At 40.9% G+C, this 16676-nt stretch overlaps 1 protein-coding gene across 1 annotated transcript in view; it reads left to right on the forward strand.

Moving 5' to 3' along the window:
* Positions 1–16676, forward strand: part of slc35c2 (solute carrier family 35 member C2) — a 32699-nt gene that overhangs the window by 4039 nt on the left and 11984 nt on the right. The window contains exons 3-8 of the mRNA XM_048550123.2: positions 1706–1769; positions 2502–2574; positions 4854–5022; positions 10763–10846; positions 14726–14901; positions 16100–16229. Coding sequence (XP_048406080.1) covers positions 1706–1769; positions 2502–2574; positions 4854–5022; positions 10763–10846; positions 14726–14901; positions 16100–16229 — 696 coding nt within the window. The remainder of the gene's footprint in view (positions 1–1705; positions 1770–2501; positions 2575–4853; positions 5023–10762; positions 10847–14725; positions 14902–16099; positions 16230–16676) is intronic.

Consider the following 16676-nt stretch of genomic DNA (forward strand, 5'->3'; position numbering starts at 1 on the left):
CTAGTTATATTGCCAACCATCAATCACACTGGCTTACATGTAAGAACATGGGCTCAAATATTTATCTTGAACGCAGTGAAAATCTTAGACTGTAAGGTTCTCGGGCTTGTTGCAGTCTTAAAATGTAGATATTCTCTGAGCTGGAGTAAAGTCAGATTTATCTGAGGCAATTTCATGAATATTTGTCCTTCATTACTTCATTGTGTGCTGTTTGGCATTAGACTATCAAAAATTGAGCCCCATTTAATTGCCTAGTGTCACTACTGCTGTCCTCATATAAACCTTAAGGCTCAACACCCCTGTTCCACCATTCCCCTATCCTTTCCCAATTCACATTGTATCATTTCCTAGGGAGCCTGTCTTCATCCAATACCTTTAGCTGTTGCTGACCCAGTACGTGTTGACTGCTAACTTGCTCCATTTCTTCACTTCTAAGAAAGCAGATGTAAAAATGGCTGCATTTCTCCTTCCAATCTCCCTCTTAAACTACTTTCACCAACTCCTCTGCCTCACAATCAAATCTCAGCTTTATTCATTTATGACCCCATTTTATGATTTTTGAGTTTGGAATTTTATCTTAATGTGTACTCATCTTTGGCTAGGTATCATCCTCATAGAAGGCTGACTCCCATATTCAGAATTCTCATTCCATCTGAACATTTCTTCTGGCCTCCTGTCATTTCTAGACACTATCATTGGGAGCTGCAGTTGTGATATCAACCATCTCAGTTCCTCTGCTCCCTGACTCACTCTAGCGTAGCTCCTTCTAATCTTGTAACACGTACTCTCTCAAGTTCAACGCTGACATTGAACCCAATGGCAGTGGGGTGCTACTGTTTGTTTAGTGAGCAACCTCCCTCCTTGCAGAGGATGACATTCAGCTCACTGACACCTCTTCCTATCTGGACCACGACCTATCTACTACATGACCTAACACCAAGCACTGTTTCCTAGAACACCACTAATCTCATTTCCTCTGGAGATCAGACAGTCTGTCAGTCCCTAACCCCAGAGAAAACTGAAGGAGGATCCAGAGAGAAGTTGGTATCTAAACATTGATGAAACTTGTGATCCGTGGTGCCTGAGAGGAAGAAAAGGGAATGCATTGGTAAAGTGCTGAATAAAGAGAAGCATAGTCACGAAATTACATTCTAGGATAAGTCACAAGAGAGTGACATGGTGCTACAAAGGTGAGAGGCTAACAGACTGTACATAGTCTTGAGTGTAGATCTTGGGAAGCAATGAAAACCATTTTGAGGAACACTTAATACCTTGTAATATCCAAAATCATGGGTGGATCAGAAACATGAAATATGAAAACCAATACCAGTTGATGAGGAAGGGGTCGTAACTATGAAAGATACCTGTTCAAATATGACAAAACAATGAAATTGAATATTTGTGATGAGAGCAGTAACTTCAAACACCTGAGAAATGAGATAAGTAAATGTAGAATGTTATAGAAAGAATGCTAGAACGTATCAGATTTTTAAAAATTTGAGTGAAGCAAACAGACCAATTTTGGTAGATGGCAGCAAAGCAGAAAGGGGTGCAAACAGGATTAGAGTGGGTAACTGACCATCATAGTACCCAGTGTTTTCATTCAATAACAATGCCATTAGTGATCCACTAATCAATCAATTAATGACTTAATTGTACTGACTTTTCGTAATGACTTTTTAAAAAAACAATATCTTTGTTACAGCCCTCGCCACTGCTTTAGACATTGGATTGTCTAATTGGAGCTTCTTATTTATCACAGTATCACTGTAAGTCTCCTGTCTTGTTACTGAGTTTGGTCATGTAACCGTCAATATAATTTGTCATAGTTCTATCTCAATTAACAGTTTATTGTTCATGGAGTTTTACAAACTTTTAGTAATGAGATTTTAACTTATCTCTAATTTATAGAACTTGGATAGCCTCCACTATTAACCAATATGCTGCAGTCAGTGTTGATTATTGTTTAGTATTGAGTTATATCTTCTTATGGAAAATGGCTGAACTTTCAATTTTTGCTTTGTTACCTATTTACACCTTTTGCAGTCTATGCACTACTGGTAATTAACTGTGCCTTCAGCTGTCTAGGCTCTCAGCTCCAATTAGCTACCTAAATCCCTCTAACCTCCCTCTCTCTCCCTTTAGGATGATTCTTAAAAACTGCCTCTGTGTCCAAAGCTCTGCTGACTTGCATGTCCCCTCCTTTGACTTTCTGTAAAGCATCTTAACTGTGTCTGACCAGGTCTTCCTCCACTGGTTCTCTATTGGTTCATGTAGTTCAGACAGTAAGAAGCAGAAATCAAGGTTTGAATCCAGAATCTTCCTGTACTGCGTAGCCACAGTATCTCACCAGACCCTTGTGGTCTCGATATTGTTTACAATAAAAATTTCACAGCTAAACATCCACTTGAGATAATGCCCCTTATACTGATTTGATAACTGATGATTCTGTACAGTTCTTACGTATATTGTCTCTAATTGCTGCTGTTTCTTTGTTTCAGGTATACAATGACAAAATCAACTGCTATTTTATTTATTTTGTTTTTTTCAGTTGTATTCAAACTAGAGAAATTGGTAAGCATTGCCACTTCAGCTACTTGTTTAAGCTGTAAATAGGATGAGAAGGTACTATTAACAGACTATTCCTTAGCCAAGGAATTGAGGACATTGTGTTGTGTTACATAGAATGAATAGCTTGGATAATGTACACCAGGAACGTTTAGGTTTTCAAAGAGTATAGGAAGAGATGCCCAAGGATGGTTAATATGAATGTGTAGTCAGACATGGTCTTGATTTCAGCATAAAGATAAGATAAGGAAGGAGAAAGTGCATATTATTGTTGGGGACAATGGTGAAGTACAGTGCAAGAGGGAGAGTTTCAGAGTTAAGGACATTGGTGATGTGATTTGGACCCTTTGGAAGGGTAGTTAATATGTAATGGTATGATAATTGATCTGTATTTGAAGGGGAGATGAGATGCTATTTAGGCATTGTGGATGTGAAGCAGTGTACATATGGTCTTTGTTATGTTTCTTCCCTTTTCCTCCTAGAGGTCTCTATAAAAACCTTTCATAACTTTAAAGTGAATGTTTCCCCTTGTGGGAAAGGGTTGTCAATATAAGGAAATGACCACAAATTCCAGTAAGGAATTTACTGGAATATCTTTGCCAAAGAAGGTTAAAAATGTGGAATTTGGTACCATGGGGGGGTGGGGGGGGGGGGGGGGGTGGTGGTTGAAGGGGATAGTATGAATGCTTTTACGCCGGTATTCCCTTATTTCCAGCTGTCATTTTCTGCCAGGTGGGAAAACACACCACCATTTTATCAGAGGCTCCGCTGAGGATGTTACCAAGCATGGTAACGAAACACCAGCGAAACAACAAACCAGCTAGGCGGGCCCACTAACTTCAACAACCTCAACATCCATAGACATTCCTCTGTCCACTACCTTAGTTACTTCTCCAAAAAAATCTGTGATGCACCTGTCATGAATCAACCTGGCCGTCCCCAATCAACTGAAAATTTTCAAGGTGTTCAGTTACCCCATCCTTGAATGTAGACTCCAACAATTACCCACCACAGATGCTAGACTAACTAGTCTGTAATTCCCTCGTTTACCTCTTTCTCCCTTCAGAGTGAGACGTGCAATTTGCAATCGAGAGGGACATGTCCTGTATCTAGGGACCTCTAAGATTGCAGTTAGAATGTCTATGATGTGCTCCCCTAATTCCTTTAACACCCTCGAATGGAAACTGTCATTCCTCATTACTGACATTTTACTTACAATAATTTTATTCAGTTCCTGTTCACAGTCCACCAATAATTTCTTCAGGACTTTTGGTAAGCTAGCCTCCCTTTCTACTGAGGCAGTGTAATTGTTGAGCATGTCTGCCATTTCCCCATAGTCATTGACAATATTCCCACTTTCAGTCTTTAGTTCACAAACATTGTTTCTGACCCTTTGTGACCAAATTTTCTTCTAACTGATTTTGAAGTCCCTTGTAAGTTTACTTTCATAATCCTGTTTAGTAGCTCATAAGCTGCTTTGTAGTCCTTTGCAGGACTTCATACCATTTCCATTATCCAGGATTTTTTTTTGCATTTTTGGAAACCCTTTCTTTTAGTTTTATTCTATCCTTTTACCTGTCTAGTTGTCCATGACTCTTCTTACTGTAAAGTGGAGCTTTTCTCCCTTGGGTATGATTTGGTTTTGTATTGAGTCAAATGTTTCTTTAAACTTCTTCCATTGTCCTTCAATTGTTGACCCATTAACAGATTTTCCCCGTTGTGGAGAATCTTTGTCTCATCTTGCGAAAGCCGGTCTTCCCTAAGCCTAAATCTCAAGTAACTGATTCATGCTTTTTGTTTTCCAACCCTACATTGAGCTGAATCATGTTATGATCACTGTATGATAAAAGTATGTGTACAATTAAATTACAGATTAAGTCCGCTTCATTATTAAATCCAGTATTGCTTATCCCCTCTGTTGAATCCAAGGCATGTTTTGTAAGTAAATCTGGGAAACATGAATTTTTTTGAAAAAAGGAGCCCGAAAAGTTGTTTCTTTTCATTCCCCTAATAACTTAATTTAAAACTCTTAGATGCAGACAATGGACTATTAAGTTTACCCATAGAATTGACATCTTCCCACTAAAGACCTGTTACAATGGCTGACTGCTACAAGGACGGGCATATAAAATGGCCACTAAGAGTAATAAAATTTGGTTTAATAAGGACTATTTCTGTTAATTCAGTGTGTGTTTGGAACCTTGTTTGTTTAATGAGTGGAGATATATTTGATGGTTTGGAATTATTTGATAGTAATCTCTTGTTTATGTTGTTTTTGTTTCCAGAGGCCATGGTTGAGCATGGTAATCTTGTTAATAGCTGGTGGCCTCTTCATGTTCACGTACAAGTCAACCCAATTTAACATGAAAGGATTTATACTAGTATTAGTTGCATCTTTCCTTGGAGGAATACGATGGACACTGACGCAGATCCTTACCCAGAAGGCAGACCTAGGTAACGTCAAAGCATCGGTAATACAGTTTGTTAGAGTGGGACAGTGCCATTAACTGGAGACTTGTGTGATCAGATTTTGTGTATAACATCTCAATATGTTTAATGCTGTGTGCACATGCTTTTTATTGCCTTTCCTATTTGTGTTCAAGGCCTTTCTCCTCTTGGAGGCCAACCATCTTCTACATTCAACTTGGGAACTAATTTGCATGAAATGCTGAGGGCGGGCTAAGCCTCTGGGAGAATACCCTAAAACTGAACTAAAAAGGGAAGACTTGCGTATAAACAGTGCCTTTCATGGCCACCAGACATCTCAAAGCAATTTTCCCGTGCTGCTAGGAGGAAGATTAGAAGGAATGCTGGTGGCGAGCCACCTTCTTGAATTGATGCAGTTGTTGGGTTGTGGGGAATCTATAGTGCTGTTTAGGAGGTAGTTCCAGGACTTTAATCCTGCAACAGTGAAAGAGTGGCAATATAGTTCCAGGTCAGGATGGCAAGTGGCTTGGAGGTGTACTTGCACCTGCTGATGCTTGCAAATATCTGCTGCCCTTGTCCTTCAAGATGGTAGAGGTCATGGTTTTGGAAGATACTGTCAAAAGTGCCTTGGTGAGCTACTGCAGGGCACCTTGTAAATGGCATAGCAGCTAGATTTTTGTTACATTAATTGAGGGATAAATATAAATTTTGGAGGTTAACGACCCTGTTCCTTTTCCAGGTGTGGCCTTAATTAACGTCTCGTCTGAGAATTGGCATTCCCAGTAATGCAGCACACCGTTGTTATTGCAATGGATTGGAACATAGATGTCTGTGTTCCAGCACTGCAGCGGGACTTCAACTCAGCGCATTATAACTCAGGCAGCAGTGCTACCCACTGACCCATGGTTGGCATTTAGTGTGAATAAATAGAGTTCAAGAATTGTAGAACAACAGATAAGGAGAAACATAGGAATAGAAGTCCATTCAAGCCAGTTCTGTAATTCAATTAGATAATAAATGATTTTACATTGTACGTTGTAGCTCCATTCATCTGTCTGCCGGTCTTGGTTCTCTAGCCCTTTATATGCTTGCCGACACAAGTCTATCAATCTCTGTCTTTAAATGTTCAGTTGACTGCAACCTCAAAACCTTTTGAAGAGACAATGTCAGATTTCTGCTGTCTTTTCTGAAATCACCTTAGGACAGTCTCCCTCTAATTTTAAGATTCCGCTGCCTAGTTCTGGATCCAATTTAACATGAAAGGATTTATACTAGTATTAGTTGCATCTTTCCTTGGAGGAATACGATGGACACTGACGCAGATCCTTACCCAGAAGGCAGTCCTTCAGAGTGCGGGAATGGGTCTCTCCACTATCAGCTTTTTGATCATTTTAAAACTCTCAATTATGACTTCTTCAATTCATCTATGTACAACGAAATACTGGCTTTGTGTGTGCATAGTCCTTCATAATTTAATCTTTTTGACTCTGGCATCTTTCTGCTGAATATCTTTGCATATTTTACCTGTGGTGCAGTGAGCCAGGACTAAAGACTGTAGCTGCATAAAGCTCTGGTTAGATCCCATTTAAAGTACAATGTAATTTCTTTCCTTTAGTTCCTATTCTAATATATTAAGTACAAAAAATAATCTTGCAAGGAAACGAAAAGGGAGCAATCATTTGCTGTACTCCCTGTTTGTGAGCTCCTAACCTGTCTACTTTATTTACTATATATTTTTCTGTCAAATCTTGCTGCACCTTGATTACCCAGAAATACATCCCTTTACTCCATCTGAATCCAGCTCTGATCTCTGTATCTGAGAGTGTGGAGGAATGACGGGCACATTACTGTACCTGTCTCATTTATTGGTACAAGTAGATCAGGCTTTAGCTGAATGCGAGCTTGATGCTAGACTCTGCTTGGTTCTAACAAACCAGCTAATTCTTTTTTTAATCTGCTGTAACAATGTAAACAATTGTGCTTGCTTATTTGGCACATCATTGGTCAAATAAATTATTATAGTGCACAATTTCTGAATTTGTGACTAAACTCAATTGGTCCCCATATGAATGTGACCAGCAGAAATGTGGATGGATGGTTGGGTATGTGGGATAATACATGGATAGAAATTTAACCATTACAGGTTGAAATTATGTACCATCAAAATGTGCTAAAGGCTGGATTTATGTCTTGAAGTTAGAAGGAAAAAGTTGAGAAATCTTCTGAGGTGTCAGATTTGCCTTTGTGGAAACAACACTTTCACACACATTTCGACATTTGTGATACTGGGGAGGGGAGGGAGCAGGTCTTCTTTGACATATAGCCATAGGTGGGCTGATTATGAGGCTCGCCCCAGTTCTGTGGTACTTCAGTCCATACTTCAGTCCAGTTGTATAAAAGGCAGTGAGACCACATAAACCTGATGAGCCCCACCATCCCCATCATTGCCCATGCTGCTTTGTAGCCACAATGCACTTCCATAGCAGTCACCCAATGCCCTTACTATATGGGGCATATCGACTGTGGGCAGAATTCAGGAGCCATGTAGAAGTGAAAAATTTGACAATGTATGAAATTTCTCATTCATATACTTTTAATGTAAAAATAAACTCCTTCATGAGAGGCAATCTAAATTTCGTCAAGTGGCCTGTAAAAACAAACCAACTTCTGTTTGCTAATTATATTGAATCCATGAATAGATTTTTAAAATTGTTAATCGAGAACGCTGAAGGACGTGATTTTGGAGATTTTGAAACTCAGTCAAGCATTCATAATAATCTCAGTTTTATTAAGAGCCCTTAGGGAATGTCAATCATGATGTCAATTGAAATATAGGAAGAGATTTTTTTCCAAAACTATATAGATGATCTATCAGTCAAGATTTACTAGACTAATACCAGGAATAAATTGATTGCCTTACAAAGAAAGGTTAAACATGCTAAGCCTGTATCCTTCAGAGTTGGGAAAAGTCAGATGATTTAATTGAAGCATAGAAGATCTTAAGGGGACTTGACCGAGTGGATGTGGAAAGGATGCTTCTCTTGTTGGAGAGTCTAGCAGTTGGGATCATTGCTTAAAAATAAGGGATCACTCAGTTGAGGCAGAAATAACTTTCTCTGAGGACTGAAAGTCTTGGACTTCTCTTCCTAAAGTGGATGCAAAAACTTCAAATATTTTTAAGGCCAAGGTAAATAGTTTCTTGATTCTCAAATGGATGAAATATTGTCAGGAGTACGCGGGAATGTAGAGTTCAGGTTAAAATTAGGTCAGTATACTGTAACTGAATGGCAGAGCAGACCTAAAGGGCTGAGTGGCTTACACATGTTCCTTTGCATATGTTTTTTTTGTTGAATTAAATTTGTGCCTCCTCCATTATTTGTGACTTCCATACTGCAGTTTAACACCCTTGGAATCTGTTAAAATCTGTTTTTTTTAATCTTGGCAGTAATTTCAAGTGACCCTGCCGATTTCTTGGTTACCCACTGCTGGTAAAAAATGGGGTGGGGGATAAAAACTCCTGCGTATAGGTCCAATATACGATGTTCTAAAGGCCTCCAGAACCAACAGATCTCCATGTAAATGTGGCCCAGAAGTACATAGATTTTTGTCAAAAATGGCACTCGGTGATTATTGCCCAAGCGTTCTGCCCCATGTTTTGGAACTGTGTCCTGTTCTGATTACATCTAACCGCAGAATCTTGATATTTATTCCTGGTCTGAGCTTGTGTTGTGGTTCCAGAAGCTGCCGAATATATCCTTTCCTGTGCTATACAATCCAGAATTACCAGGGTATACTTTAAGTATTCTTGATACAGAGAGATGTGCGAACTCTTCTTTGGTTTTTGTGTCTTTTAATTTAAAGGTGTTTCAAATCTCATAGAACATAGAACATTACAGCACAGTACAGGCCCTTCGGCCCTCGATGTTGTGCCGACCTGTCATACCGATCTCAAGCCCATCTAACCTACACTATTCCATGTACGTCCATATGCTTGTCCAATGACGACTTAAATGTACCTAAAGTTGGCGAATCTACTACCGTTGCGGGCAAAGCGTTCCATTCCCTTACTACTCTCTGAGTAAAGAAACTACCTCTGACATCTGTCCTATATCTTTCACCCCTCAATTTAAAGCTATGCCCCCTCGTGCTTGCTGTCACCATCCTAGGAAAAAGGCTCTCCCTATCCACCCTATCTAACCCTCTGATTATTTTATATGTCTCAATTAAGTCACCTCTCAACCTTCTTCTCTCTAATGAAAACAGCCTCAAGTCCCTCAGCCTTTCCTCGTAACACCTTCCCTCCATACCAGGCAACATCCTAGTAAATCTCCTCTGCACCCTTTCCAAAGCTTCCACATCCTTCTTATAATGCGGTGACCAGAACTGTACACAATACTCCAAGTGTGGCCGCACCAGAGTTTTGTACAGCTTCACCATAACCTCTTGGTTCCAGAACTCGATCCCTCTATTAATAAAAGCTAAAACACTGTATGCCTTCTTAACAGCCCTGTCAACCTGGGTGGCAACTTTCAAGGATCTGTGTACGTGGACACTGAGATCTCTCTGCTCATCTACACTGCTAAGAATCTTACCATTAGCCCTGTACTTTGCCTTCTGGTTACTCCTACCAAAGTGCATCACCTCACAATTGTCTGCATTAAACTCCATTTGCCACCTCTCAGCCCAGCTCTGCAGCTTATCTATGTCTCTGTGCAACCTACAGCATCCTTCGTCATTATCCACAACTCCACCGACCTTAGTGTCGTCTGCAAATTTACTAACCCATCCTTCTACGCCCTCATCCAGGTCATTTTTATAAATGACAAACAGCAGTGGACCCAACACCAACCCTTGCTTTACTCCACTAGTAACTGGTCTCCAGGATGAACATTTCCCATCAACTACCACCCTCTGTCTCTTTCAGCAAGCCAATTTCCGATCCAAACTGCTATATCTCCCACAATTCCATTCCTCTGCATTTTGTACAATAGCCTATTGTGGGGAACCTTATCGAACGCCTTGCTGAAATCCATATACACCACATCAACCGGTTGATTCTCATCTACCTGTTTGGTCACCTTCTCAAAGAACTCAGTAAGGTTTGTGAGGCACAACCTTCCCTTCACAAAACCATGCTGACTATCCTAATCAATTTATTCTTTTCTAGATGATTATAAATCCTATCCCTTATAACCTTTTCCAACACATTACCAACAACTGAGGTAAGGCTCACTGGTCTATAATTACCAGGGTTGTCTCTACTCCCCTTCTTGAACGGGGGACCCACATTTGCTATCCTCCAGTCATCTGGCACTATTCTTGTAGACAATGACGAGTTAAAGATCAATGCCAAAGGCTCGGCAATCTCCTCCCTGGCTTCCCAGAGGATCCGAGGATAAATCCCACCCAGCTCAGGGGACTTATCTATCTTCACCCTCTGTAGGATTTCTAATACCTCTTCCGTGTGAACCTCAATCCCACCTAGTCTAGTAGCCTGTATCTCAGTATTCTGCTCGACAACATTGTCGTTTTCTAGAGTGAATACTGTTGGCATGTTGGCACTACATGTCCTGATTCTTTTGTAATTTCACTTGTTGCCGGTGAGGGATGTTCTTTATTGTCTTTCCTATTTTTGTGCATTTTGTTGACAATCAAACCAACTGCATGAACAAATTTATTTTTAATTTGAAATCCAGTTTCTCTATTTAATTTTCTAAGGAATGTCAGGAATTGATAAAATGGCTAAATTTGAATCTGTCTTGTTCAGGTTTACAGAATCCCATTGACACCATGTATCATCTCCAGCCGCTGATGTTCATAGGCCTTTTTCCGTTGTTTCTAATCAATGAAGGTATGTTTGGTCATTTTGTTAAGATGATGGCCAGTGCCACATCATGGCTGATCTGATTGTAGCCTTAACTGCACTTTCCTGCCTGCCTTCCATGACACCTTGACTGTCTTTTGAGCTCATTCTAAAAGGACAAAGAGGTACAGGAGAGGCTATACCTCCTAAGAAACTTTGGGCAGCTGGGGCTGTTCAGTGGTCAGAAGAGTTCGATAGGATAGACATTTACACAGGAGAATAAAACTGGAAGACACTAGTATAAGATTGTTATCCGGAAATCCAATAGAGAATTCAGGAGAAATGACTTAATCCAGACAGTGATCAGAATATGAAACTGGCCAAAGCAAATAGTATTTTAGGTTATTAGAATTGATGTGTTGATGGGAAGCTAGATAAGTAAATGAGGGAGAACAGGTCGGAGTGGTATGCAGATAAGGTTGGGTGAATATGGACAATAGGCCCTTCGAGCCAGCACCACCGTTCATCATGATCATGGCTGATTATCCACAACCAGTATCCTGTTCCTGCCTTATTCCCGTAACCCTAGATTCCTCTATCTGTAAGAGCTCCATCTATCTCTTTCTTGAAGGTATCCAGAGACTTGGCCCCCACTGTCTTCCGGGGCAGAGCACTCCATATATCCACCACTCTCTGGGTGAAGAAGCTTTTCCTCAACTCTGTTCTAAATGGCCTACCCTTTATTTTTAAACTGTGTCCTCTGGTTCTGGACTCAGCCGTCAGCGGAAACATGCTTCCTGCCTCCAGAGTGTCCAATCCCTTAATAATCTTATACGTCTCAATCAAATCCCCTCTCATCCTTCTAAACTCAAGTGTATACAAGCCCAGTCGCTCCAATCTTTGAACATATGATAGTCCCACCATTCCGGGAATTAACCTCGTGAATCTATGCTGCACTCCCTCAGTAGCAACAATGTCCTTCCTCAGATTTGGAGACCAAACCTGCACACAATACTCGAGGTGCGATCTCACCAGGGCCCTGTACAGCTGCAGAAGGAGCTCTTTGCTCCTATACTCAATTCCTCTTTTTATGAAGGCCATCATGTCATTAGCTTTCTTCACTGCCTGCTGTACCTGCATGCTTGCTTTCATTGACTGATGTACAAGAACACCCAGATCTCATTGTACTTCCCCTTTACCTAACTCAACTCCATTTAGATAGTAATCTGCCTTCCTGTTCTTGCCACCAAAGTGTATAACCTCACAATTATCCACATTAAACTGCATCTGCCATGCATCTGCCACTCACCTAGCCTGCCCAAGTCAACCTGTATTCTCATGACATCCTCCTCACATTTCACACTGCCACCCAGCTTTGTCATCAGCAAATTTGCTAATATTACTTTTAATGCCTTCATCTATATCATGAATGCATATTGTAAACAGCTGCGGTCCCAGCACTAAACCTTGCGGCACTCCACTGGTCACCACCTGCCATTCCGAAAGGGACCCGTTTATCACTACTCTTTGCTTCCTGTCAGCCAGCCAGTTTTCAATCCAAGTCAGTATTTTGCCCCCAATTTTGTGCCCTAATTCTGCTCGCTAATCTCCTATGTGGGACTTTATTAAAGGCTTTCTGAAAGTCCAGGTACACTACATCCACTGGCTCTCCCTTGTCTGTCTTCATGGTAACATCCTCAAAAAAATTCCAGAAGATTAGTCAAGCACGATTTCCCCTTCGTAAATCCATGCTGACTCTGACCTATCCTGTTACTGCTATCCAAATGAGTCGTAATTTCATCTTTTATAATTGACTCCAGCATCTTTCCTACCACTGACGTCAGGCTAACCGGTCTATAATTCCCTGTTTTCTCTCTCCCTCCTTTTCTGAAAAGTGGGACAACATTAGCCACCCTCCAATCCACAGGAACTGATCCTGAATCTATAGAACATTTGAAAATGATTATCAACGCATCCACAATTTCTAGAGCCACGTCCTTAAGTACCCTGGGATGCAGATCATCAGGTCCTGGGGACTTAGCAGCCTTCAGACCCAACAGTCTATCCAACACCATTTCCTGCCTGATGTAAATTTCCTTCAGTTCATCCATTATCCTAGGTCCTTCAGTGACTATTACGTCTGGGAGATTGTCTTCCCTCGTGAAGACAGATCCAAAGTACCTATTCAACTCTGCTACCATTTCCTTGTTCCCCATAATAATTTCACCCGTTTCTGTCTTCAAGGGCCCAATTTTAGTCTTAACCATTTCTTTTCTTTTCACATACCTTAAAAAAAAGCTTTTACTATCCTCCTTTGTATTTTTGGCCAGTTTGCCTTCGTACCTGATTTTTATTTTTTCTCCACGTATTGTCTTTTTAGTTATCTTCTGTTGGTCTTTAAAAGCTTCCCAGTCCTCCAGCTTCCTGCTCATCTTTGCTATGTTATTCTTCTCTTTTATTTTTATACAGTCCTTAACTTCCCTCGTCAGCTACGGCTGCCCCTGCCTCCCCTTAGGATCTTTCTTCCTCTTTGGAATGAACTGATCCTGCACCTTCTGCATTTTATCCAGAAATACCTGCCATTGCTGTTCCACTGCCATCCCTGATAGGGTATTGTACCATTGAACTTTGGCCAGGTCCTCCCTCATAGCTCCATAGTTCCCTTTGTTCAACTGTAATACTGACACTTCCGATTCTCCCTTCTCCCTCTCAAACTGCAGATTAAAACTTATCATATTATGGTCACTACCTCCTAATGGCTCCTTTACTTTGAGGTCCCTGATCAAATTCAGTTCATTACACAACACCAGATCCAGAATTGCCTTTTCCCTGGTAGGCTCCAGTACAAGCTGTTCTAAGAATCCATCTCGGAGGCACTACACAAACTCCTTTTCTTGGGGTCCAGGACCTTCCTGATTCTCCCTGTCTACCTGCATGTTGAAATCCCAATAACAACTAGAGTAATACCTTTGCGACAGGCCAATTTCAACTCTTGATTCAACTTACACCCTACATCCAGACTACTGTTTGGGGGCCTGTAGATTACTCCCATTAGGGTCCTACTACTCTTAGAATTTCTCAGCTCTATCCATACTGACTCTACATCTCCTGATTCTATGTCCCCCCTCGCAAGGGACTGAATATCATTCCACACCAACAGGGCCACCCCAGTCCCTCTGCCCGAAAGAGGCTCAATGAGGCAAAATTAATAGTTGAGCTTAGCGAAAAGAAACCAAGAACTTCAGATGCTGGAAACCCTGAATCAAAAGTAGAAATTGCTGGAGAAACTGGCAGCATCAATGTGGGAGTAGCAGAGTCCATTTTGGATTCAGTGATGTTTCTTCAGAACACAACATTTTCTTTATTCATTAATGGAATGAGGGCATCACTGGCTTGGCAGCATTTATTGCCCATCCCTAATTGCCCAGAGGGCACTTAAGAGAACTACATTGCTGTGGTTCTGGAGTCACATGGAGGTCAGACCCGGTAAGGATGGCGGTTTCCTTCTCTATAGGTCACTAGTGAACCAGATGGGTTTTTCCCAACAATCGACAATGGATTTATTAGACTCTTAATTCCAGAATTTATTGAATTCAAATTCAACCATCTGCCATGGCAAGATTCGAACCCAGATCCCCAGAATGTTATCTGGGTCTCTGGATTAAGAATTCAGCAGTAATACCACTAGGCCAACATGGTTCACTGAATGCAAAATGTTGACTCTGTTGTTTTCTCCACAGATGCTGCCCAAACTGCTGAGTTTCTTCAGCAATTTCTGTTTCTGTTTGTGTTAACTTTGATTTTTTTTTTTCCTCTGTTCTGTACATAGCCTTCAGGTTTTGCTACAGAACACAATGGTTCAATTACTTCACTATTACCTTGCCAATCTTCTGTAGTCTACTAATGATATGTTTTCCCTTTCTCAAGGACTAAGCCTGTCTGCCTCGGAGAAACTGTTTCGTTACAATGAGACATCAACTGTGCTGCATATGATGTTTGTGTTGGCTGCAGGGGGCCTTCTGGCATTTGGATTGTGCTTCTCTGAATTTTTATTGGTTTCTAAAACCTCCAGCTTGACCTTATCTGTAGCAGGCATTTTTAAGGTGAGCCAGTTTGGTGCTGTACCTTTGCACATAATATTGTTGCACTCATGGTCACAAACTGTGCAGGTGATGAAAGTGAAAGGATTTACGTGTGCTGGAAACTGAAGTAAAATCACCCCTTCCTAACAATGCCTACTGGGATTATTAGTATTTGTGTTGGTTCATTGTTATAGGAATGGCTTAAAATTTTCAGAATGTGGTTTATCAGTGTGACACAGACTTTAAGCCTAATTTTTACTGTAATCCTGCTTTTGATATGCATTTGAACCAGAATGTTAGGTTGGGACCTGTTATTTGTAAACCGTACTTTTTAAAATGCTTTAAATCTATCTTTAAAAACGTGGATCACATTCCAAACACAAAGTGAAATTGGACATTCTAATCCCTCCCACAACTGGGCTTAATGCCAGCTAAAGATGTGTTGCAGACCAGACTAAATCAGAATAAGTGAGTTCAGTAGACTTTTTTGCTTTTGTACACCTCGCCAGAATACATGCTACCAAACTTGCTGAATTTATCCAGCACCTTGCTTTTATTCTTTATTTTTATATCCTGTTCTGCTGAAGAATAAGCCCACCACTTTGCACTTTTTTTAACCTTGCTAATGTTTAGATGTTTCATTGTTATTTTGTTCATTCTGTTAAGTGTCCTATTTATCAAGGAAGATTGTTCTGCATTTCAAGAAAATCCAACTCACGAAAGATAATCCATTCCACCAGTGTATTTTATGGTGACAAAAAAAACTCAGATGTATTTTGGACAGTGCTCTTTACCTGCACCAATTTGGGTGGCACCGTGGCTCCGTGGTTAGCAATGCTGCCTCTCAGTGCCAGGGACCAAGGTTTGATACCAGCCTTGGGTGACTGTCTGTCTGTGTGGACTTTGCACGTTCTCCCTTTGTCCGTGTGGGTTTCTTCTGGGTGCTCCAGTTCCTCCTACAGTCCAAAAATGTGCAGATTAAGTGGATTGGCCATCCTAAATTGTCCGTAGTGTCCAGGCTAGGTGGGTTAGCTATGGGAAATGCAGTGTTACAGGGATAGGGTCTGGATGGGATGCTCTTCGGACGGTCACTGTGGACTGGATGGGCTGAATGGCCGGCTTCCACACTGCAGGGATTATGCAATTCTAAGATGATTCACTGGAAAGGGAATGAGCTTGATGAAATGGATTCCATCGGAGCTTTGTGCTTCCCTTGCAGGAAGTGTGTACTCTAGTCCTTGCCAGCCATGTGATGGGTGATCAACTGAGCACGTTAAACTGGTTGGGATTTGCAATGTGTCTCTCTGGAATCTCACTCCATATTGCACTTAAGGTCGTTTATTCGGAAGGTAAAGCTACTTTTCTTTTTGGACAACCAGCAAATCTTGCTGTAGTAGAATGAACGTAAATTGCAGTCGAGGCTGAGTGGTAAGGCTCCATTCTTCTTGGTTTATGAAATTGGAATCAATATGGTAGCCTGGTCAAAGAGTTGCGTTGCACAGCAACAACCCTTCAGTCCAAGTCGTCTGTGTCGACCAGACATCCTAAATTAATCTAATCCCATTTTCCAACATTTGGCCCATATCCCATTAAAACCTTCCTGGTCGTGTACCCATCCAAATGCCTTTTATGTGGTATAATTGTACCGGCCTCCGTCAATTCCTCTGGCAGCTCATTTCATACATGCACCAGCTTCTGTGTGAAACATTTCTTCCTCAGGTCCGTTGAGATTTATAATACAAGTTTTTAATAATCTTGATGTTGAGTTAAAGTTGATTATTGCATTCACCTAGAAA

Source organism: Stegostoma tigrinum, chromosome 19 (assembly GCF_030684315.1).
Source record: "Stegostoma tigrinum isolate sSteTig4 chromosome 19, sSteTig4.hap1, whole genome shotgun sequence".
Taxonomy (NCBI): Eukaryota; Metazoa; Chordata; class Chondrichthyes; order Orectolobiformes; family Stegostomatidae; genus Stegostoma; species Stegostoma tigrinum.